Source organism: Carcharodon carcharias, chromosome 8 (assembly GCF_017639515.1).
Source record: "Carcharodon carcharias isolate sCarCar2 chromosome 8, sCarCar2.pri, whole genome shotgun sequence".
NCBI lineage: Eukaryota > Metazoa > Chordata > Chondrichthyes > Lamniformes > Lamnidae > Carcharodon > Carcharodon carcharias.
Genome location: NC_054474.1, coordinates 11,987,244 through 12,012,969, shown reverse-complemented (window position 1 = coordinate 12,012,969; position 25,726 = coordinate 11,987,244). Strand labels below are relative to the sequence as shown.

General features: G+C 42.4%; 1 protein-coding gene across 1 annotated transcript in view; it reads left to right on the top strand.

The window, feature by feature from the left end:
- The window catches only part of ik (IK cytokine), a 48,661-nt gene extending 23,246 nt beyond the window's left edge, over positions 1 to 25,415 (top strand). The window contains exons 11-20 of the mRNA XM_041194136.1: positions 1,160 to 1,205; positions 2,975 to 3,191; positions 7,107 to 7,125; positions 8,559 to 8,637; positions 10,363 to 10,443; positions 11,017 to 11,074; positions 12,019 to 12,107; positions 17,013 to 17,121; positions 19,807 to 19,841; positions 24,981 to 25,415. Of these exons, the coding sequence (XP_041050070.1) occupies positions 1,160 to 1,205; positions 2,975 to 3,191; positions 7,107 to 7,125; positions 8,559 to 8,637; positions 10,363 to 10,443; positions 11,017 to 11,074; positions 12,019 to 12,107; positions 17,013 to 17,121; positions 19,807 to 19,841; positions 24,981 to 25,008 (761 nt within the window). The 3' untranslated portion in view covers positions 25,009 to 25,415. The remainder of the gene's footprint in view (positions 1 to 1,159; positions 1,206 to 2,974; positions 3,192 to 7,106; positions 7,126 to 8,558; positions 8,638 to 10,362; positions 10,444 to 11,016; positions 11,075 to 12,018; positions 12,108 to 17,012; positions 17,122 to 19,806; positions 19,842 to 24,980) is intronic.
- The last annotated feature ends 311 nt before the right edge of the window (positions 25,416 to 25,726 follow it).

Below are 25,726 nucleotides of genomic sequence, written 5' to 3'. Positions count from 1 at the left end.
GCACAGGTATGAAGGGCCTAATGGTCACCTGTATTGTACAATTCTATGATTCCAATCTCTACTCTGTAGCTACTGGTTTAAGACTTGTATCGCATTAGTTACATAACCTAATTCTACAAGTTGGAAATTCAAGCACCTTCATTAAATTGAGAAATGCAGCCTTGCACTGTTTTCACATGATTTAAAAAATAAAGCATAAGAAATAGGAGCAAGAGTAGGCCATCGACCCCTCAAGCCTGCTCTGCCATTCGCTAAGGTCATGCCCTATCTGATTGCAACCTTAACTCCGCTTTCCTGCCTGTTCCCCTATAACCCTTGACTCCCTTGTGAATCAAAAATCTGTCTAAATCAGCCTTGGGTAGTGAATTCCAAAGACTGATGACCCTCTAAGAGAAGAAATTCCTCCACACCTCCATCTTAAATGGGAGACCCATTATTTTGAAAATGTGCCCCCTGATTCTAGATTCACCCACAAGATTTCATTTTTAAAATCTGTTCAGTGTCCTAAAAAGGCTTTGAGCTTAAACAAAATGTGCAGATTTTATTTTAGCACACCGTATAAATGTAGCAAAGCATTTTGATTACTGTTCGTTTTTTAACAAAAACAAATTTCTTTTCTTTCTATGTCTCACTCTTGACTGGTCCTCTTGATTACAAGATTCGATCCTTCATCTGAGTTTCCTAATTTAGCTCAAAACGTAATTGCCACAAGTAACAAACATGTAACAAGCAGTGTTTCACCACAGTGGTTATGGTTTAAAATGCATGCTGCAGACACAGGCCATGTCTATTTGAACAAAAAACAAAATTCTATCGCTGGGTAATAGCTCACAACACAAGAGCTATAGTTCAAAATATTCACACACTTGCATACCATTTACCATTTAATGAAACCCTGTAACAACACCAAATGTGTAATATTCAACTGCAGCATGAAGACATAAACACACGTTAATAAATGGTATTGACCAGTTCAGAAATGTAGAGATTGAGATAGTATCCTAACCTTATAGCTCAATATCACAACTTATCCCAGATCAGTGTTATCTGTACATTACAGTGGTCCTAACTTTTGTAGATGCAGAGGAGAAAAATATTGTGTTCCATAAACCGTGACAGGGATTCTTTATTGATTTGGCTTTCATCTTTCTTTTCTCAGGGAAATTGGGAGGGGATGAAAAGAGACCACCAGAGGCTGATATAAGGTACTGTTTTTTTTAAATGCCACAGGACATTTCTTTGTTGTTGGGAAGGATGAGGGAGAGTGTGACAAAGATCCTTTTTGGCTGAAGGACAGATATTTTAAAGTTGCTAATGACTGACTGCATATGTGGCTGTTTGTACCACAAAGTGATCAACGAATGACAAAAATGGTATTATCTGTGCATCAAGACTTGTATTGTCAAATCCTATTGAGTGAATGGGGAAAAAAGTCAGTTTTATAATCCTTCTCATATCCTTGGGATGCCTGAAGTGTTTTAAAACAAATGAAAGACCTGCATTTCTATAGCACCTTTCATGACCTTAGAACGCCCAACATGCTTTACAGTCAATGAAGTACTTTTGAAGTGTAGTCACAGTTTACTGTAGGAAACACAGAGCCAATTTGCACACTGTTAAGCTCCCACAAATAGCAGTGTGATCATGACCAGATGATCTATTTTGTGATGTCGAATGAGGCATAAAAATTGTCAGGACACCGGGCAGAACTGTCCTGTTCTTCAGATTAGATTTTTTTTATGTCCACCTGAGCAGGCAAACAGAGCCTCCTCTGCCTTGTCCAAGAGACAGCAACTCTGAGAGTGCAGCACACCCTCAGTTTAGCACTATGTGCATCAGCTTAAATTCTATGCTCTTAACTCCTGGACTGGGACTGAAACCCACAACCTTCTGACTCCGAGGTGAGAGTGTTATTTGCCAAGCCAAGGCTGACACAATATCTTACTTTGGAAATGCAGCCGCAGATGTTAGCAGGAAACTAGCAGGTAAAAAGAGTGATTCATGAGCAACCGCATAATCTGTTTCATTGGTGTTGGCTAAAGGAAGAGCATTAGCCAAGAGCACCAGGGGAGGTTCCCTGTTCCTCTTTGAATGACAGCACGGGATAGTTGGGCAGGCAGATCATGCCTCACTTTAACATCTCATCAGAAAAGCAGCACTGCTGATCATATAGTAATTCTCACTACTGCCTGGGTTATGTGCCCCAGTCTCGCCCATTACTGTCTGTCGAACCATTGGCTTAGGAGCATCCTTCAGAGTGTTTTTTTAAAAAAACCTGACTTGGTTATTTCAAAAGATTGCCAGGTCAAGGTGAAATTTAGATGATGTGTGCAGATCATCATAGTAGAAAAATCCTATAAGAAGTCACAGAGGAGAATGAAAGTCAAATGAACATGGTACATCAACAGTTTACTAATTTAGCAAGCAGCTGTGAGTGGAAAGCATCCAGCACAAACAGCACTAAAGCGCAATATGCAGTCCAACAGGCAGAAAATCACTCTGAAATACCATGATTTATAACTTGGAGAATGCTGTTGGGCTGGGCAGTTGGAACTGACTGCTTTTGGGACCAGAACACAGAATCTTAACAATTCTGGCCAGAACTAATAGAATTCCTACTCAGTTGTGGACAATCATCCCAGATGTTGATCCTGCTCCATTAAAAGTGCTCTCACCTCTGAGTCAGAAAATTATGAGTTCAAGTCCTACCCCAGAGACTTGAGCACAAAATCTGGGCTGACACTACCTCTGCCCCACGTCTTCCACACCCCACTGTCCACTCCTCCTGACCTCCCCCACTCTGTGCACCTGACTTCCCTCACTCTGTGCAGCCAACCCCCACCCCGCTGTGCACCCGATCGCTCCCCTGACCAACCTCCTTGACCCTCACACCGCCCCCCCCCGCCAAATCTATTTATCTTTTTACATAACATTGTGAAATGCTGTGCATTTACCTTTCAATATTTACTTGCAGCATCTTTGATGACATTGGTGACTATGTACCAACAACTGCAAAGGTTGTTCGAGAAAAGGAGCGTGAAAAATACCGTGAGAAGGAGAGAGAACGAGAGCGGGAACGGGAGAGGGAAAGAGAAAGGGAGAGAGAACGGGAACGAGAAAGGGAAAGAGAAAGGGACGAGGAGAAAAAGTCCAGACACAACTACTTCGAGAAGCCAAGAGTGGATGATGAGGTGCGCTTTCATCACTCGGTATTAACTGTACCACAAGGTCCAGCTTCAAAGGCAGTGAAACTTGTAATGCAGCCCTGTGGCCAACCATAGCTTAACTGTCTCTTCATTTATGTCCAACAACTGAACTGGTGGTCCTCCATCTGTTTCTGGGCCTCGATTCACTGTCTCTCAAGTGGTGGGGTGTCGCCTTGCCAGACACTCAACACTTTTCCCCTTTCAAGAAAACAAGCAAGGGATTGGAATGCTGTGAGCAGATGGGGCTATATGTTCACCCCTACACCCCAACCCCTTCCCCATGCAGAGGTTGATGTCCCCATCACTCCACAGTACAGCACAATGGTAGCATTCCTTAGGGATGGAACCTTTGAGTAATCCACTTGTGCCCTTGGCAGAAGCTTAATAAGTTACAGAGCTGTGATGAAGATTAATGGAATTTTCTGCATTTATCTTCCAAATATGGAAACGTTTAGTAAAACCTGCAAAGTAGTTTCTGTGTTTCTCTAAGAGCCGTATCTATGTAACAAAATTTGAGATCAAATTAATCATTTAATAAGTGACAGGACTGTGTTAAGAAACTATGAGCTGTTGATAGATTTGATTGAGGTGTCTCTGTAATAAACTCTTTACAGCAAAGGACACTGAGTTAACTGGTAGGAAAGGAATGGCCTAATTCTGAATGAAAGAGAGAAATATAAGAATATAAAATTTGGAATGAGGAAATAGGTGTTTCAAGGATATCAGTAAGATTGAGAGAGTGCAGAGAAGATTTACTCGGATGTTGCCGGGTCTTAAGGAGTTGAGTTACAGGGAAAGATTAAACGGGTTAGGACTTTATTCCTTGGAGCGTAGAAGAATGAGGGGAGATATGATAGAAGTTTACAAAATTATGAGGGGTATAGACAGAGTAAATGCGAGTAGGCTCTTTCCAAAAGAAATAAACACGAGAGGACATGGCGTTAGGATGAAAGGGGAAAGGTTTAGGGGGAACTTCTTCACTCAGAGAGTGGTGAGAGTGTGGAACGAGCTACCATCTGACGTGGTAAATTCGGGCTCACTCTTAAGTTTTAAGAATAAATTAGATACATGGTTGGGAGAGGTCTGGAGGGTTATGGACTAGGTGCAGGTCAATGGGACTAGCGGAATAATATTTTGGCAAAGACTAGAAGGGCCAAATGGCCTGTTTTCTGTGCTGTAGTGTTCTATGGTTCTATTTGGTCCATCAACCCCATCCTTCTGCATGATACCCTGCCATGGACTATACAAACCATTTAGTCTCCTTCCACAGTCCATGTGCATTCTCTCCTATCTTAGACTTCATCCACCCATTTAATCTCCCATGGGAATGTTCTGTGTAACTATTGATTCCCCAAAGTTAACTAAACAAAATCCGAGAACATTCATCCATCATTGCATCAGTATTCATCCATCGCCATCTTCTGCTCAAGCATTGACCCTGTGCTACTGAGGTAGGTGAATCAAAACTAATCCATCAGGTTAACATTGCAAGAAGAATAAAATCCTGCAGATGCTAGAAATCTGAAATTAAAATGGAAAATGCTGGAAATACTCAACAGGTCAGGGAGCATCTATGGGGAGAGAGAGAGACAGAGTTAGCATTTCAGGTCATTGACTTCTCATCAGTTCTGGTGAAACAACAACAATCTGAAATGTTAACTTCTGTGGAGAGAGAAGCAGAGTTAACATTTCATTGTGAAGAAAAAGGGGAAAATCTTGCACTTCTATAGTGCCTTTTTAGGTTTTGAGTTGGAGGCGTACAGGTTTCAGCGCAATGGGAGTGCGATGGGTGGAGGCTGGCTCACTGATGGAACAGAGGAAGGAGGGAGAACGGGGGGTGGGGGGGGCAGGATAGATCGCAATAGAGTCGAATTAACAGTGCAGAAACTTCAGGGTGAAGGGATGTAGACTGAAATGAGGCAATGGAAGGATTTGTAAATAAAGATGAATTTGAAAGAAGGAACCTGTTTAGCACCATTCAGAACCCCACAGAACATCTCAAAGTTGCTTTACAGCAAATGAAGTACTTTTTGAATTGTAGTCCCGTTGTATGTAAGAAACACAGCAACTAGGTTCTGCACAGCAAACACTCTCGAACAGCAATGGGATTAATCACCAGATAATCAGTTTCTTGATTTCTTAATCCTGTTGATTGAGGAAAAATTATTGGCCAAGACACTTGGGTGAACTCCACTGCTCTTCTGTAAATAGGGATCTTAATCATCCAGCTGAGATCAGGGAGACACAGGCTCGGTTTAACTTCTTGTCCAAAGGACAGCACCTCCAATAGTGCAGCGCTCTCCTGGTATTGGTGTGTCAGCCTAGAAACTTTAAAAATTCTTACAGGACGTGACACGGTAGATGTGGATAAGATGTTTCCCCTGGCTTTGAGTCTAGAACCAGAGGGCACAGTCTCAGAATAAGGGACAAGCCATTTAGAACTGAGATGAGGAGGAATTTCTTCACTCAGAAGCTGGTGAATCTTTGAAGTTCTCTACATAAGAGGGCTGTGGAATTTCAATCATTGAACATGTTCAAGCCATTGATAGATTTCTCAATGCTAATGACATCAAGGGACATGGGGACAGCACAAGAAAATGGTGTTGAGGCAGATGATCAGCCATAAACTAATTGAATGACGGAGCAAGCTCAACGGGCCACTCCTGTTCCTATGTTCTTATTTAATGCTGAAGTTTCTGAAATTGATGTCCCTGGGGATAAAGAGCCAGCGTAGCTTCCTGTGTCATGCAAAACTGAAAACCTTTGGAGGGAAACTGATTGAAAGCAATTGGCAATCTAAACAGAAGTGGATCCAATAAATACTCTATTTGCCAATGTTGTTGAGAGTGTAGCCATTCTGAAAATAATGTCTGTAAAATGTGTCTCTAGTCCTACATTGGAGGTTTTCTTTGAAGACCTCAGTAAGTGTGTGGGACCTGACATTGGCGTTAACATTTCTGTTTAGGACTAATATCCAAGTGTGGGTTCCTTATTTAATGTTTACAATCTATAAAGATATGCCGTAGTACAGGACTTAATTTGATGCCACTGTTATTTGGATCCTGGTTGCACTGTTGGCCTCGTATCAGTTTCTGACCCAGGCACAACAGATATAAACTACCAATTTTTAATACTTTTCGAGTCTTTGCTAACAGAAGTTTCAAAAATTGACCAACTTTAAAGGTTTGTAATAAAAACAAAAAAACTGCGGATGCTGGAAATCCAAAACAAAAACAGAATTACCTGGAAAAACTCAGCAGGTCTGGCAGCATCGGCGGAGAAGAAAAGAGTTGACGTTTCAAGTCCTCATGACCCTTCAACAAAACTTGAGTGAATCCAAGAAAGGGGTGAAAAATAAATTTATTTTTCACCCCTTTCTTGGATTCACTCAAGTTCTGTTGAAGGGTCATGAGGACTCGAAACGTCAACTCTTTTCTTCTCCGCCGATGCTGCCAGACCTGCTGAGTTTTTCCAGGTAATTCTGTTTTTGTTTTAAAGTTTTGTAGCTGTCTGGAAATATTTCAAAGTAAACAAAAGCTGCAAAATAAAAATAGAAAAGGGCAAAGATGACTAAATGTAAGATACAGGTGGTCCGCTAGACTCTGTGTTGAAAAGTTTTGAATAAAATTGTGCCCTTCTAGTTTCGAGCTTTTGCTGGAAGGCATAATTTGAATCCTTTCTGTAATTTAGGAACGTGTAATTGAACCTCCAAAGTGCCAAGCACTTGGGAATAAGAGAGCAACAGCTTCTTCACAAAATTCAGCCTTTTCACTGCATATCGTGTTGTGTTTTTTTTTAAATCTATAATTGTAGTTGATTAGTTAGCATGTGTGCAGTATGTCAATAATTATTCTGACTGTAATAATCCTAATTCATTTCCATTTTCTTTCCTTTAAATAGCCAGCAGAATTGGAGACTGGTGAGTAGTTTTTTAGGGATGAATTATCATGACTCAGGATTATTTCATAGGTAGAGTACAGCTTCGTGTCTTGGCTTGGCATTAGATTACAGTGTGAAGCTCTCTTAATTGTTTCCCTTCGCCTTTCCCCTTATTATTTTGCCCTGGCACACCCTTTGACCATAGAGTTATAGTTTAGAATCTTAGTAGTATAACACAGCAAGAGGCCGTTCAGCCCATTGCACCTGTGCCATCCCTATCACTGGTTGAACACTTAACATTTCTGTTTTATTGCAAATTATTTTCTCTTAACTGTGGGTGTGTTTTTTTACAGTGTAAATAAACAAGATAATGACCTAATTCATGTATTATTTCATAAAATAGCCCCAGCAGCACTGAGACATGTTCTTAGCATTTGATAGTATACAGGATTCTATTCATCAAAGATCGGGTAATCTTTGGGTTCAAATCCAACTGTGCCTGATCATAGAATGAATGTCCCTCTGTCTGCTGACTGTAACACTCTTTGCAACATGAATTATAGCACACTTGATCCAGATCCATGTGGCCATGTAAACACAGCAGAAAATTGTTCAGTAGGAATGGATGAGTGGCGCTGATGTCACTGGACTATAAATCCTGAAGCCTGGACTAATCAGAGAATGTGAGCTCAGATCCTCCCCCACTATGATAGATTGAGAATTTGAACTTGCTATTTTTCAAATTCCTGGTTTCAGTAAAAGTGATTATAAAGTTGACGTTGTCAGAGAAACTCAGCTGGTTTAGGGAATGAAAGCTGCTGTCCTTACCCTGTTCTGGCTTACATGTGACTCCAGTCCCACTCCAATGTGGTTGCTTCTTAACTGCCCGTTGAAGTGACATCTCAGCTGAAAAAGACTCATCACCACCTTCTCCGGGGAATGGGTAATAAATACCATGTTTTGTCAGCAACACCCGTGTCCTGAGAATGAACAAACAAAATATGTCAGCTGCTCAGAAAGAGACCGCTGTGCAGCTTGTGTGGGAAATGGAGAATTGTTTTCCTAGAGTAGTAGGGGCTGCCATGGGGGTGGGGTGGGGTGGGGGGGTGGTAATGGATGGAGGGAGCACCCTTCCAACATGGGGATTGTGGCACATTGTGGAGTCAGAATAAAAGCAGCATTACTCCTCATCTAGCCCTTGCTGTACCTGGTGTAGGAGTGCTTGATGCTAATGTTAGCTGCCAGAAAATTGAGTGTGTTCCATTTCCAGTGCTAATTCATTTGCCCTGGCGCAACATTTACAGGGGCTGAAAAAAATTAGAACAGTTAAGAGCAGAACAATGCATTTTTGTCATTTTGTGTTAGAATAATTATTATTGCATGAACCTTGTTGCAAATACCTGGCCAGAGGAAATGAGTCCTCAAAAATGTATTATGATTTGACTAATGTGTCTGTTTTTTTGTTTTATCTAGGCCCTGGGTCAGCAAAGGATCTGATTAAATCAATCAATGAAAAATTTGCAGGAGCTGGAGGATGGCAGGGGGCAGAATCATATCTTTTCTGTGTAGCAGGGGCCAATGCTTAAACAGAACTTGAAGTTAAATAAAGTAAAGGAAAATCTGCTTGAGGGATAGGTGTTGGCTAGAGCGCTGAGGAGAACTCCCCTGCTTGCTGTCAAATTTGTGCCATTTGAGAGAGGGCAGACAGGACCTCAGTTTTAATATTTCACCCAAAAGATGGCACTTCCAATAGCCCAGTGCTTTCTCAGTATTGTGTGTCAGCCTGGATTATGTGCTCCAAGTCTCTGGAGTGAGAATAAAACCACAGGATACAATAATAGCAACATGTTAATTTGGAATTCCTCTATGTTAATTTAGCACAAAGCAGTGGACAGATGACTTTGAGGGGAAGGTGTTTAGTGATTGTAAGCTAATGTCCCATGGTTGCTGGGTTTAAATTTGTATGATCAATGTTCACTTTATGCCTAACCCATCACAGGACTCTCAGACAGCTTGGTATTTGCCCTGTCCCAGATCTTGACTAAATGTTGTCCATTGATCCTTCTCATGCTTCTTATCTACATTCATCCTTTTGGCCTCCTTTTTATAGACCTTGAAATTCCAGACCGAGTCCTTGGGTATTTCAATGGTAGAATTTTACAGATACTGGAAATCTGAAATATAAACAGAAAATGCTGGAAATATTCAGCAGATCAGGTAGAGAGACAAGCAGAGTTAATGTTTCAGGCTGGCTACCCTTTGGCAGAACTGTTACAGATGTGACAGGTTTTAAGCAAGTACAGAGGCAGGGGAAGGAAAGAAGAACTAAAGGGAAGGTCTGTGACAGGATGGAGGGCAGAAGAGATCAATTGAACAGCAGAGTCACAACCAGCACCTGCTGTTTGAAAAAAATGAGAGCAAAGGTTATGATGTGGAATTGTTGAATACAATGTTGAATCCGTAAGGTTGTACAGTTCTTAATTGAAAGCTGAGGTGCTGTTCCTCGAGCTTCTGTTGAGCTTCATTGGGACAGTGTGAGGCTGAGGACAGTGTGGATGGGATGGAGAATTAAAATAGCTAGCGACTGGAAGCGCAGGGTCATGCCTACCAACCAGAATGGAGGTGACCAGCTAAACGATTATCCAATCTGCATTTGGTCTCCCCACTGTAGAGGAGACCACACCATGCTTGGCAAATACAGTGTACAAAGAAGTACAAGGGCATTACTGTTTCACCTGAATGGAGTGTGGTATTTTCACCCAGCTCCTCTGCATCCTTCCCAAGCTACAGACTGTAGGAACTCATTGCAAGGAGTTGAGCACCAATGTGCATGACTTTCCTGTACCTTGACTTGGAGATGACCTGGGCACCAAGACACTGATCTTAGCACAAAGAGTGATCGACACATGGAATGAATTTCTGGATAGTGTAACTGGAAACCCAAGAGTGATTTAAGAAGCAGATAAATGTTGTTTTGGATAGAGAAGGCTTTAGATTATTTTTGAATGAAAAGGCTGGGATGCGCTGAATGGCCTTTCTCATTTCCGTCCTGGTTGGACTACAGGGCAGTGGTGGTTTCCAACTAAAGAAATAGATTGGTGGAATCATGGAACATGAAAGTGATTTTTCTTTAAATTTTTATTTAAAAGAAATTATGCTGCGCTTAAGGTAAATGCTGTAGTTCTTTCCTGTAGAATTGCACTGTTCAGTATCTAGCCTCCCTAGGGATATGTTCAGGCTAAGTGACAGAATCAGTGTTTCCTTAACTGAGTATCAAGGCAAAGAGACAAGAGGAGAAGAAACGCCTTGGAGATTTCTTTGGAACATCCGACAGCTATGCAGAGTGCTACCCTGCCACGTAAGTGTTGGAAATCCCTGTCCTAAAAGTATTGACCAGTGATGCTCCAAATTCTGGAGGAAACTTCGGCATGTGCAACGCCAAATAACCATGCATTATCGGATTTGCTAGAAGGAACAAGAAACTGTTTCTGCTGGTGGGTGGGTTGGTAACCAAAGGACCTAGAGTTAAGAGAATTGACAAAAGAACCAGAGGGGAGAACAGGATTTGTTGTCATCTGGAATGTACTACCTGAAAGATTTAGTAATAACCTTCAAAAGGAAATTGGTCAAATTCTTGAAGGGATAACGTTTATAGGGCTATGGAGAAAGAGCAGGGGTAGTGGGACAAATTGGGCAGCTTTTCCAGAGTCGGCACAGGCCCTTTCCTGAATTGTGAAATTTGATTAGTGCAGGCCAGCCTGGTAACTCCAGAATGGGATAAATTTATCAAATGATAATGCAGTGCATGCAGTTTCTCCTGTATAGTGTTGAACACTGCTTCTTAAAGTCACAGGATTCCCATGTAATTAATGCAGTCAAACCATTTGTCTTATTGACATCTATATTCTCTCATATTTCTCTCCTGTTACAGACTGGATGATATGGCTGTTGACAGCGACGAAGAGGTGGATTACAGTAAAATGGATCAGGTAAGATGCTGTTGGCAAAGGTTGTGCTCTAAAGTCACTGAATGGTACTTGATCTGGTGATTAACAGGTTTCTGCAGTAATGTTGCACAGTAGGATTTCCAGCAAATGAATTTCCATTGTGAGGACTTTAAAAGTAACCAATCAATACAGCAATAACTAATTTCATTTATATAGTGCCTTTAAGGTTGCTAATTCCTCAAGGTGCTTCACAGGAGCAACTATCAAGACATCAATAACTAGACAATCACAGAGCACTAAATAGGTCTTTAAAACCCACATCTTTGACCAATCTAATGTTCACTTGTTCTAATATCTCCATGTGTGGCTCAGTGTCTAATTACACTCCTGTGAAGCATCTTGGCATGTTTTTCTACATTAAAGATGCTATGTAAATGTAACTTCTACTTTGATTAAAATTCCTTTGCTGTTTTATTGAAGGCATTAACCTGTTTAATGCTCAGTAATATGTATATTTCCAGCAGGGTTTGCTGAATGGTAGTCAAGGTGCACCAACCCCCACCAGCTGTTCTTCTTTATTCCATCATCTCCCAACTTGGCTGCTTGAGGCTGGCTGAGCCCTACTGTTAAATGGATCCCAAGCCAGATGGTGAAGAATGAAACTAGATGCCAGTTCTTTTCTTGATAATGTGTTTATTCACCGAATGCAGCATTACGTATTCTACCTACCACCCAGTGATTCCAGCAGTCTCTCTTTATAAGTGCCCTAGGTACTTAATTAATCAATGCACTTTACCTGTGTGCCTTAACAATATGATTAACATACCATTAAGACCTACTCTTAACTCTGGTTAACCCATTCAGTGCAGGATCAATCTGTGACCTTCCCTGCCCTGTGTACCTACTGCACCACCTAGTGAGCTTGCAGAACATGCTGTTTGGAAATGCCCAAGACAACTCTTAATTTATATTCCTTTCTTCTGTAGGGAAATAAAAAAGGGCCCCTTGGGCGCTGGGATTTTGACACACAGGAGGAATACAGTGAATACATGAACAACAAAGAGGCATTGCCCAAGTAAGTACACAGTGCTTTTAGATGGTCCATCATCTTACTGATTGCTGAAGGCAGGTTGCCATCAGTTATGATGCAACCCTGAACATTACTGAGTTGAGCACTGTAGCTATAGGGTGTCAAATATCAGCCCGTGGGTCACAGACAGCCCTGAAGTCTATTCTGTTTCAGAATACATCTCTAATTTTTATTGATTTACAAGATGTGGGCTTCACTGGCTAGGCCAGCATTTATTGCCCATCCCCTGTTTTCCTTGTTTCTTATGTTCTGCTCCAACCTGGATGACATTTAACCTTCGCTGATAAGTATCCAGTAACATTGGCGCCAAGCATTGGCCATCTCCAACAACAAAGGGCCTAATTACTTCCTCTAGGTATTCAGTGGCCATCATTGAATCCTGCACCATCAACATTCCGTGGAAACTGAACTGGGCCAGCTGCCTAAATGCTGTGAGTACAGCAGGCCAGAGGCTGGGTACCTTGTAGTGGGTGGCTCACCTGCCTCCCCAAAGTCTCTCCACAACATTCAAGGCTCAAGTCAGGAGTGTGATAGAATGCTCTCCATATGTCTGGGTGAGAGCAGCTGCGATGACAGTCAATCAGTTCAACATGATCCAGGACAATTGACCTCATTCAACACCTTAAACATTCACTCCCTCCACCACCTGTGCACCTTGGCTGTAGTGTGTACCATCTGCATGACTTACTGCAACAAATCGCCACGGTTTCTTTAGCAGCACCTCCCAAACTCGTCCAACTAAAAGGGCAGGTGGATAGGAATATGATTACCTTCATGCAAATCATTTATCTGGCGATGATAAAAGAACAATAGAATACCAGTGCCCTCTTCTAACAGTGTGGGATCAATTTCAAAATTTTCAAATGATACAAAGCTTGGAAGTATTGTGAACTGTGAGGTGGGCAATGGTAGACTTCAACAGAACATAGGCTGGTGGAATGGATGTGGCAGATGAAACTTTTGCAGAGAAATGTGAAGTGATAAGTTTTGGTCAGAAGAACGAAAGGCAATATAAAATGAAGAGTACAATTCTGAAGTGGGTGCAAGAATAGGAAGACCAGGGGTATATGTGCACAAATCATTGAAAGTGGCAGATCAAGTTGAGAAAGTGAATCAAAAGGCATATGAGATCCTGGGCTTTATAAAGAGAGGCATTGTGTACAAAAGCAAGAAAGTCATGGTGAACCTTTATCAAATGTTGGTTCAGCCTCAACTGGAGTATAATAGGAATGGGAGGAGGCCATTCAGCCTGTTGAGCCTGCTCCACCATGCGATTTGATTGTGGTTTATCATCTACCTCAGTGCCACTTTCCCACACTATCCCCATATCCCTTGATGTCATTAGTCTCCAGAAATCTATCAATTTCTGTCTTGAACATGCTCAGTGATTGAGCTTTCACAGCCGTCTGGGTAGAGAATTCCAAAGATTCATCACCCTCTGAGTGGAGAAATTCCTCCTCATCCTAATCTACCCCTTATCCTGAGATTATGTCCCCTGGTTTTAGACTCACCAGCCAGGGGAAACAACATATCTACATTCAGTCTGTCACATGCTGTAAGAATTTTGTAAGTTTCCGTGAGATCACCCCTCATTCTTTGAAGGTATATGGAATACAGACCCAGTCTCCTCAATCTCCCCTCATAGTACAATCCCACCATCCCATGGATTAATCTGATGAACCTCTGTTGCCCTTCTATGGCAAGTATATCTTTCCTTGGATAAGGGGACCAAAACTGTGCACAATACTCTAGGTGAAGTCTCACCAAGGCCCTATATAACTGCAGCAAGATATCCTTACTCCTGTATTCGGATCCCCTCGTGCTGAAGGCCAACATGTCATTTGCCTTCCTAATTGCTTACTGCACTTGCCTGTTGGCTTTTAGTGCCTCATGAACAAGGACACCCAGATCACTTTGGACAGCCACATTTCCCAACTTCTCACCATTAAAGAAACACTCTGCTTTCTTGTTGTTTCTACCAAAGTGAATCACTTCACACTTATCCACATTATATTCCACCTGCCCTGTTCTGGCGTATGTTGTGTTCAATTCTTAGGAAGGATGTGAAGGCTTTAGACGGGATGCAGAAAAGATTTACAAGAACCAGTCCAGGGATGAGGGACTTCAGTTATGTGGTTTATTTGGAGAAGCTGAGATTGTTCTCCTTGGAGAAGAGAAGGTTGAGAGAAGATTTGATAAAGGTGTTCAAAGTCATGAGGAGCCTGGACGGAGTAGATAGAGAGAAACAGTTTCCATTGGCAGAAGGGGTGAGAATCAGAGGACACTGATTTAAGGTGAATGGCAAAACAGTGACATGAGGAAAAACCTTTTTATACAGCAAGTGGTTAGGATCTGGAATGAACTGCCTAAGATTGTAGAGGAGACTGGTTCATTCAGGCTTTCAAAACAGAATTGGATAAGCATCTGAAGAGAGTATTTGCAGGGTTATGTGGAAAGGGCGGGAAGTAGGACTAGTCTCGTTGCTGTTGCAGAGAGCTGGCATGGCCATGATGTAACCATTCAATGATTCCTTAGCACCTGTCATCACCTCAGCTTGTCCCAAATCCCTTTTACAGCCAAGAAACTATTTTTGAAGTTTGGCCACTGATGTAAGGTAGGAAACACCAATTTTTTGCACACTGTAAGATTTTTGGATTCTGGCCCACAGAAAGCTAAATAGGCAGTCAGCTAGTCATAAGTAATTTTAAGATGGTTTATTAAGTGATACATTAACTAATTAGACAGAAAAAGTATACAACCCGTTACAGTTGAAAGTAGTTCTCTGATCCCAGAGGACAGACGGTTGGCACAATGTGTGTTGGTGTCAGTAGCTTGCTTGTGATAACAGCATCTGTTCTCTAGTCGAAGTGTTAGGAAACTCTTCCCACGATCTTCCTCTTCCTCCTCTGGTTCATCTTCCCTCTGAAGGAGGCAGCTGCCCAACAAGCACTGCCACCTCACAGCACCTCATTAGGATATGGCCCCTGTGCCTGACCACTTGTTAATATACCCTTTTTCTGGGGGCTTGTGGTTTACCCAGTGCCGATCACTTATACAAACCCTTTTGACCAATGGATACAGGATGTGTACCCAAACTGTCAGGGTGGTTATCACCACCACACCCCCGCCTCCATTCATCATCCTGCTTGAGGTCAGCTTTTTAGCTTACATCTTGCTGAGGGTCATATCCTGGTCCTTTTTAAACAATTGTATAGATAAGGGGGTACACGGGACACTATCATAACAGCTTAGGAATTTCAACATGGCAGCCTGAACCGTATGACCTTGCTGGTTCTGAAGACTGTTCAGAGGTCAAGGTGTTTAGAAATTCTCTTTCCTGTTTGCTGTTTAGCTAATCTCATAAAGGTTTTATACTAGATAGAATATACTTGTTTATTCAATGCCCCAGTTTCTTACAGCACAGCAAACTCCTGCAAACAGCCGTGAGATAAATGACCAGGTTATTTGTTTAGGGATTTTGGTTGAGAATAGAATTCTCCTGCTGTTCTTCCAATAATGCCTATGATCTTTTCTTTTCTGCTTGAAAGGGCACACAGGGCTTTGGTTTAATATCTTGTCCAAAAGATGTCACCTCTGACAGTGCGGCAATCCCTGAATACTGCACTGGAGTGTCAGTCGGATTTTGTGCTCCAGTATCTGGGGCACAATTTTCAGCCTGTTGGGCGGGCGGCCCCGACACAATGACCGGCGGGCGTGGAGCCAATTGCCACTGGCGAAGCGGGCCGCGCTGCCATTTTACATCCTCCATGTTGGTACCTTAATTGGTCCGCCCAGCGTAACGTCTGCTGGGAAGCGCTATGCGCTCCCTGTGCAGGCGGGGGCGGGGTATCCCTGAATTTGAGAGTGCGCTGTTTCGCACATGAACACGAAAGAGCGCACATCTCCCTGAGGCTGCACTTAGCCTCAGGGAGATCGCTTGGACTTTGAAAAATATTAAAAAGAGAAAAAAACATTTCCTTACATGTCCCCTCATGTGACAATGTCACCTGGGTTGGGACGTGTTCATAATTTACAGAACGTCTTTATGGCAATTTTTAAAACCGTGCATGAAACCTCATCCCGCCACTGGATGGGGTTTCATGTTTTCTCTATTTGCCGCCGGGGCTCCTGGCCTGCCTGCCAACCTTAGGCCCTTTAATTGTTTCAGTGATCCTGTCAGTGGCCTCAAGTGGCCATTGACAGGTCGGCCGGCCCACAGCTGATTTTGCTGCACCCCCACCTTCCTGAAAAGTTAAAGGGGGCGGGATGACGTCGGGGGTTTCGCCCGACATCATCTCGCGTCATTTTACGTGTCAGTGAGAGGGCCCCGTCCCCTGCTCGCCAACGGCAAGATTCTGCTCCTGGAGTGGGAATTAATCCCACGGCATTCCAGCTGAGGTGAGAGTGTTACCAACTGAACCACAGCTGACACCTCTGGCATCACGACGGTCCTCCATGTTGGTACTTTTTACATTTATTCATTCACGGGATGCAGGCGTCGCTGGCTAGACAAGCATTTATTGCCCATCCCTAATTGCCCTTGAGAAGGTGGTGTTGAGCTGCCGCCTTGAACCGCTGCAGTCCATGTGGTGTAGGTACACCCACAGTGCTGTAAGGGAGGGAGTTCCAGGATTTTGACCCAGAGACAGTGAAGGAACGGCGATATATTTCCAAGTCAGGATGGTGCATGGCTCGGAGGGGAACTTGCAGTTGTTCCCTTGCATTTGTTGCCCTTGTGCTGCTAAATGGTAGCGGTTGCGGGTTTGGAAGGTGCTGTTGAATGAGCCTTAGTGAGTTGCTGTCAGTAAGGATGCATGCAACTGACATACTATACTTCTTGACGCTGTCTTTACTGAAAATAAATTTCTCTCTCTCCCCCTCTCCCTTCAGAGCTGCTTTCCAATATGGTATCAAGATGTCTGAGGGACGCAAGACGCGACGTTTCAAAGAAACAAATGAGAAAGCAGAACTGGATCGTCAGTGGAAGAAGATCAGTGCAGTATGTATTCTCCTCAAACTCTCCAGTGGTACAAATCTATAACTTTGGGGTCTGCTGAACACAGGGAGACAGCATCTACTCTGCTTTTCTGTTCACAGTTGGTTCACAGTTGGCTTGAAGAAGCTGCTCAAATGAACGCTGCATAAAATATTTTACTAAAATTACAAGGATCAATAACTTAATACAAGGGGAGGGCTAGAAAGTGTGGTGCATTAATGAACTGTCTTTTATTGCGATGCTGATATGAATCTGGTTTCTGAAGTGACCAGTTGTTATTGGGCTGCTATGTGTCTCCCAGTTCTTCCAATAGTGTAAAACGTGGGGCATTACAAAGTTGGCCATGTTTTAAGAAGCAACCATGGGTTCTACAGTTAGTGCATATTCACTGTATTTTATCAGTCCATATTTGCTTCAATGGATTTAATGACAGAACATTCTTACTCTCCTAGCAGTAGCACTGAACTTGCCATTTGTGCAAACGTGACCGTTTTGTCTACAATTCTGGATTAACTTGCAATAGCATTCAGGATTCAACCCTTTATATTACCAAACATTCTCTGCCTTTGGGGCTCTATGTAACCTTTTGTACAACTTCAGCCCTCAGACATTGGGGACCAGCTTTGTGGCCCCATTTCCTCACGTTCTAGGCTTGGCTGCTACCCAATGTGCTTTGAAGCAGAACTGAACAGAGTGTTCCAAGTGTAGCCTGACCTGTGTATAGTACAACACTAGCTTGATGGCATGAGGTTTGCACCCAGCTGCTTTGGCTAGGGCACTCGGCATTCTAAAACAAGAATGCAGACACTGGAAATCTGAAATAAAATTGTTGTTTGGTAGTACAGAACTTGAGCATTGCTGAAGAAAGAAACAAGCTGTTAAAGCTTTTCATCTTGCATGCATTAGGACAGATTCGCAAGGATACCAATTGTAAAAGGAACAGCAATTTATATGCATGAGAAGAAAGTGCTGATTGGTTGGCAAGTGGACTCTGATTGATAGAGGCAGTGCCATGTAGAATGCACCAGGGAACAGTTAACTGCCAAGCTTTCGTTTAAATTCAAACCAGGCAGATCGACTCTGGTCAAGGCATTGCTATGGGGAATGAACCAGGGAATGGCTGCCCCAAGATTTTGTTTATTTGAGAAAGGCCCAATGCGTGGACATACTTCTTCTGTCTGCAAAGGGCCGGCCCTGTGTATGAATATATATAGTTTCTAGCATGCATAAATGAGCCACAACTAATGATCTTAAATTGGTTGTCAGTGTAATTTTTAGCACAATCAATATTGTTTAGCAAGTGCTGTCCAATCATGGAATCACATCTAATGTCGGACACTGTGTTTTGAGTTTTGCAAGTATGAGCTGATTGGCTACAGTCACTGCTTTGCCTGTTACGAAGAGCCGAAGGAACATGCTGTTTGATATGATCCACGCATCATTGGAATGTACAGCCTACATACTTGGCATCACATCAGCGCTGTGTGATAGGCAGAACATCTTTTTGGCTTGATGACAAGGATCATGTTAAGTGGAGAATACCACTTCTGTTGCTACTGCATAGTATAGCAGCATGAAACATCCAGCTTCATCTATTACCGAAATTTTTGAGACACCATAATTCCAGAAACCAGTTTGTTTTCAATACATTGAGGACTGCTGTATTGAAATCGCGAGTATCCTCTGCAGAACTGAGACACTTGCACCCTGCATGAATGGATAATCAATCTTACAGCACAGAAGGGAACCATTCAGTCCATTGTGCCTGTGCCAGCTCTTTGAAAGAGCTATCCATTTAGCCCCAGTCATCTCATCCTGCTACTCACCCCCGCTCTTTTCCCGTAGCCCTATATATTTTTTTCCTTTTTCCAGTATTTATCCAATTCACTTCTGATACTATTGAATCTGCTTCCACTTGCCTCTCAGGCAGCACATTTCAGATTACAATAACTGGCTGAAATTTTTTTAAAAATCTGGTTTCCTCCCCTACAGTACCTTAAATCTGTTGGCTCTGGTTCCTAACTCTCCTGCTAGTGGGAACAGTTTCTCCCTATTTTATCAAAAAAATGCATAATTTTGAACACCTCTTTTTCACTGAGTTGTCAAGAATGATCTACCTGAAAAGGTATTGGAAGTTGATACCATAAGTAATTTTAAAAGGGAGCTGGACGGATACTTGAGGATGAGAAACAGGATTACAGCCAAAATACAGGGGTGTGGGACCAAATGCATTTGCTGTTTTAAAGAACTAGCACACAGACAATGGACAAAAAGGTCTTTTTCGGTGCTGTGAGATTCTTTGATTCTATGAAGTCTCCTCTCAACTTTCTCAATTCTATGGAGAACGATTCCAGTTTCCCCAGGCTCTCCACATAACCGAAGTCTCTTATCCCTGGTAGCATTCTAGTAAATCTCTGCACTGAGGCCAATGCCTTGGCATCCTTCCTAAAACAGGATGCCCTGAATTGGGCACAGTACTCCAGCTGAGACCAAACCAGTGATTTTAGTATAACTTCCTACATCCCTCCTTCCTGTTATCATGCTAATAAACTCTGTGGTTCATAATAGATGTGCAGGCATCCGGTCAGTTCACCGCTGTTCTGTTTCCAATTGACAGTATAACATCATCACAGAGAACTGTACAAAAATAAAATAAAGGCTACAAACATCTTTCTGTTTGACTTTTAGATCATTGAAAAGAGAAAGAAGTTGGAGGCGGATGGGTAAGTGGTGCCGGCATCTTCAAAAGATTCTACATTTCAACATTTCATTCCTTTAAGCGGCTGATTCTTGCCGGGTTCTGCTGTTGGACTCCCTTTTGCAGTTCACCCAAGTGGCTATTTGTGCGTGTGAATGTTGACAACCCCTTCAGCAATAGGCGGCATTAATGCCCAGCCGGATTTCCCATCTTCAGTGCACATGCACTTTACAGCAGCTTGCCTTCTCAGACAGACCCATAAGGTTTGTGGTGGAGTCGGAGGCTGCTCGCGTCTGTGGTGCCCCTTTGCCAAAGCAATTGAAAACTAATTCCACTGCGCCCTGCGCTCTCTCTTCCCCCTCAAATTCTTGGTCTACTTCAAATAGTGAGTACAGCCCTGTCCAGCAACAGTCACTGAAATCATGATGAGAGGCAGGAACCTGTTTTGTGGTCATTCCTGAGCCTTAATGCTGCCCTGGCGATCTCAGCAAAGCCCGAAGATTTTTTTCTCCCATCTTTGTGGTCTGTGTGGCTCCACATATGATGCATCAGCAAAAGCCTGAAAATAAGATTAAATGTGTTTGTCATTTAACGATGCTAGTAGTGTTCCTTTTGCCTGAAGTAGGTTATAAAATCCCTTTCAAAGAATGAAAAATATTTGTGTTTGTGTAAGTAAAACACTTTTTTGTTTTAAATTGGCACTTTAATTTACCAGAAATACAACACTGAGAAATCATTAAACAAATGAGTTAATTGGTAATGATAGAATTGCATTGATAAAGCATCTCTCATAACATCAGGATGCCCCAAGCACTTTACAGCTAATTAAGTACTTTTGAAGCACATTCATTGTTGTAATGTAGGGAAGGCAAGTGTCAATTTGTGTACATCAAACTCCCCCAAAAATGCAATAATGACTAGATAATTTGTTGTGGTGGCGTTGGTTGAGGACACAGGAGAGATGTCTGCTGCTTTTCTCCCAGCGCTATGGGATCTTTTACATTCATCTGAGAGGACAAAAAGGGGCTCTGATTAGTGCTTCATCCTAAAGATGGCACCTCTGAATGTCAGCCTAGATTGTTGTGCTGAAGTATGGAGTGGGATTTGAACCCATGACTTTGATTCCGAGACAGCAGTGTTATCCAGTCACTGATTGGTGTCATGGCTGACACCAAGCCCCAAACACTGGAAAACTGAAAGACAAAGCTATGATTTTGGCTCAGTTCTGACTCCCAGCAGTGAGTCAGAAATTTGGGAGTTTGAGCTCACTGCCAGACTAGAGCACCTAATCTACACTGACTCCACTGCAGCACTAGAGTATTGCTGTGTAGTTGAAAACACTACTTTTTGAGTGAAATTTTAAAGTGAGATTTCATCTCCCTGTTTCAGGTGTAAGTTAAAAATCCCACAGCATTATTTGGAGTAGGAATTCTTACTATGCCCTAGCCAACATTCATCCCCTAACCAACTATTAAATATAAGTTGACGTTATTCATTGTATAGCTGTTTGTGGGTCACTGTTAGCGGCGTGAGTCATAATTGCTGGATATTAATTTATAATTGATGGATATTCATTTCAAGATGAAAAGGTGTTACATAAAAGCAAGAATATGACAAACTTGCAGAGAATGTGCAGCACAGGAAAAAAAGGCCAATTGCCCCAAGTAGCCTAGGCCAGTATTTCTGTGCCTCAAGAACCTGAGCCCAACCCTCTTCATTTCATCCTGTCAGCATAACCTCCTATTCCTTTCTCTCTTGTGTCTTTATCTAGTTTCCCCTGAAATGCCAGTTAAATATTAATGTTTCGCAATTTCTAGAATTACTTTAGGGTAGATAGGCCATTCAACCCATCTATTCTGTGCCTGAGTTTTCACCGTTTAAGCTGCCTACTCTACTCCCAATATCCTGCTCACTTCTCCTACTCTTGAATAGTCAACATCCACTGGTGTGCTTTTATCACTTACTAGTTCTGTCAGCTGTCAAATGTTCTGATTTTATAACACTTGAGCATAGAACTATAGAAAAGTTATGGTGCAGAAAGAGGCCATTCAGCCTATCATGTCTGCACCAGCCAAAAAAGAGGAAAAAGGAAACTAGCTGCTCATTTTAATCCCACTTTCCAGCACCTGGTCCATAGCCTTGCAGGTTACAGCACTTCAGATGCAGATCCAGGTACCTTTTAAATAAGTTGAGCATTTCAGCTTCGACCACCAACTTAGGCAGTGAATTCCGGATGCCCACCACCCAATGGGTAAAATTATTTTTTCTCATATCCCCTCTAATCCTTCTACCCACCACCTTAAATCTATTCCCCCTAGTAATTGACTCCTCAACGAGGGGAAACAAGTCTTTCCTATCCAGGACTCTCATAATTTTGTACACTTCAATCAGGTCACCCCTTAGTCCCCTCTGTTCTAAGGAAAACAGCCCCAGCCTGTCCAACCTCTCCTCATAGCTGCAATTTTCAAGCCCTGGCAACATTCTTTAAATCTTCTCTGCACTCTCTCCAGAACAATTATGTCCTTCTTGTAATGTGGTAACCAGAACTGTACATAAAATTCCAGCTGTGGCCTAACCAGTGTTTTATACGGTCCCAGCATTACATCCCTGCTTTTGTATTCAATACCTTGCCCATTAAAGGAAAGCATTCCATATGCTTTATTGACCACTTTGGCCGCCTGTCCTGCCACCTTCAAGGACCTGTGGACATGCACTCTAAGGTCTCTCACTTTCTCAACCCCTCTCAATAACTTCCCGTTTATTGAGTATTCCCTTGCATTGTTTGCCCTCCTCAAATGCATTACTTCACACTTCTCCAGAGTGAATTCCATTTGCTACTTCTCTGCCCACTCAACCAAACCATTGATATCATTCTGGAATTGACAGCTATCCTCTTCACTATCAACTACATGGCCAATTTTTGTATCATCTGCAAATTTCCCAATCATGCCTCCTACATTTAAGTCTAACTCATTAATATTTATAACAAACAGCAAGGCCCCCAACCCTGAGCCCTGTGGAATGCCACAGGAAACCAATTTCCATTCGCAAAAACATCCATCAACCATTACCTTTTGTTTCCTGTCAGTGATCCAATTTTGGATCCAATCTGCCACTTTCCCCTGTATCCCATGCGATCTCACTTTCCTGACCACTCTGCCATGTGGGACCTTGTCAAATGCCTTACTGAAATCCATGTAGACAACATCCACTGCACTACCCTCATCAATCCTCCTTGTTACTTCCTCAAAACTTTACTTTAAATTAATAAGACATGATCTTCCCCTAACAAGACCATGCTGACTATCCCTGATCAATGTGCCTTTCTAAGTGACAATTTATCCTGTCTCTCAGAATTGTTTCCAATAATTTGCTTACCACTGAAGTCAAACTGACCCGTCTACAATTTTCTGGCCTATCCCTCACACCCTTTTTAAATAATGGTACAAGGTTCACAGACCTCCAATCCTCTGGGACCTGGCCTGTATCTAGTGAGGATTGGAAAATGATCCTCGGAGCATATGCTATTTCCTCAAGGGCTTCGTTAGTAGCCTGGGATACAATCCATCTGGCCCTGGTGATTTATCCACCTTCAAGGATGCCAGTCCCTCGTCTCACACTATACTTATTGCATCTAATATTTCACACTCCTCCTCTTTAACTAGAATGTCTGCATCATCCCTCTCTTTAGTGAAGACAGGACAAAGTAGTCATTGAGAACCCCCTGCCACATCTTCTGCATCAACCCACAAGCTACCATGTACATCCCTGATAGGCCCGACCTTTTCCTTAGTTATTCTCTTGCTCTTCATGTACTGGTAAGACACCTTAGGATTTTCTTTGATTTTACCTGAAAATGTTTTTTTATAAAACAAAAACAGAATTACCTGGAAAAACTCAGCAGGTCTGGCAGCATCGGCGGAGAAGAAAAGAGTTGACGTTTCGAGTCCCCATGACTCTTCAACAGAATCCAGCATCCGCAGTTTTTTTGTTTTTATCTCTAATTTTTTTTGTATCCTCTCTCTGCTTACCTAATTTCCATTTTTACTTCACGCCTGTACATTCTATACTCCTCTAGGCTTTCTACAGTATTCAGTCTTTTGTGACTGTCATAAGCTTTCTTTTTCTGCTTTGTCTTGGCCTGTATGCTCCTGGATAACCAGGGGGCCCTATATTTGGCAGTACCACCCTCTTTCTTTGTGGGGACATGTCTACGCTGTGCCCATAGAATCTCACCTTCGAACGCCCCCCACTGATTTGACACAGTTTTTCCTTCTAACAGCTGTATCCAGTCCACTCTCGCCAGTTCGCCTCTCAGCTTTGTAAAATTTTGGGCCTACTGTGCCCTTCACGCTGTTCATATCCCAATTGATATTAGGGTAATTGTAGTCCCCACGATTACTGCCCTGTTGTTTTTACACTCAGAAATATGTCTACGTATTTGCTCTTCTAACTCCCTTCTACTATTTGAGGTCTATAGTACACTTCTAGCAGTGTGGCTGCCCCTTCTTTTATTTCTGCACTCAACCCATATGGCCTCATTTGATGCTGCATTTAGTACATCATTCCTCCTCACAGCTGTATTTGATTCTTTAATCAATATTGCTACTCCCCCACCCTTTTTTATATCCCCCTCTCTGTCCTGCCTGAAAACTGTATAATCCAGGGATGTTGAGTTGCCATTTTTGCCCCTCCTTAAGCCAAGTTTCCTTTGTGGCGATTATATCATGCTGCCATGTGTCTATCTGTGCCCTCAGCTCATCTGCTTTATTTGCTATGCTCCTTGCATTTACATATATTAACACTGCCAAATTCCTGCGCTGTACGCTTTTTAACCTGTGCTCCTCCTGTCTTTCAGTAACTCTCCATCTCCTGTTCCCTGCTCTGAATTTGCCCTCAAGTTCCCTGACTGTGATAATCCCTTCAAATTATTTTTTACCTAAATATTTAGTAACTTAGTTTTCTATTTTTATGGTTTCACTCATCCCCCAAACCGCCTCTGGTGCTTTTTTATTTAAACTCCTGCTCCTGATGCTTGTCTTTATTTCAAGACCACCTATTCCATGTACTCCTGAAACAAGTTATATTTTTGGAGATCAGGAACTTGTGCCTTGCAGTTGCTGAGATATGGAAGATTAACCCTGCTATCTGTTTTGTTTGACAGTGTTGAGGTGAAGAGACCCAAGTACTAAGGCTGGAGTGGTGTTGCTGTTCCTACATTCCATGATTTTGATCACTGAATGGCAGCGATTTGTCTGTGACCTGCGGAAACACTTCTTTGATGCCTTCTCCACCTACATCAGTGAAAGAGCAGCAAAAGTCATCCCAACTTCGAACGAATAAAAAATCTTCACAAAGCCTAATCACCCTATGGTATTAAATATGCAGCAAGGAGTGATTTGCAATGACTTTCATTTTGAAACAGTTGAATTTTTCTAATGCTTGATAGAAATCCATTTGGGAGGGGGAAATTTTAAAGAAGGCTTGTTACAGCAATCTGTGTGTTTTGTCGGTGTAGAGTTTGAGCTCTTTACATTTGCATCTGTTCTTCGTGTGTAGAAAACCTTAACAGATTAAATCTCTCGCGGTGTTTAATGGATTGAAGTGTGAGTCTTCTGTAGTTTGTAGCCAGTCAGTGTTCCAAGGATCCACAGGCTACGCTTGTTAGCTGGAGGTTAAATTCACAGAGCATTTAAAGCACAGTTCTACGGCACTGACTCCTGGACTCCAGTGGTTGAAACCACAGGCGTAGATTGGAGAAGGAATGCACAAAAGATCAGAAATACCGTAGCATATCATCAGCACCTGAGACAATAGACAGACTAACCATTTGGCCGTAAGTGGTTCTGATAATCAGTCTTCACCAAAAACTTTAAACTTCTATGGCCTCTTTCAAGAAGCTAATGTAAT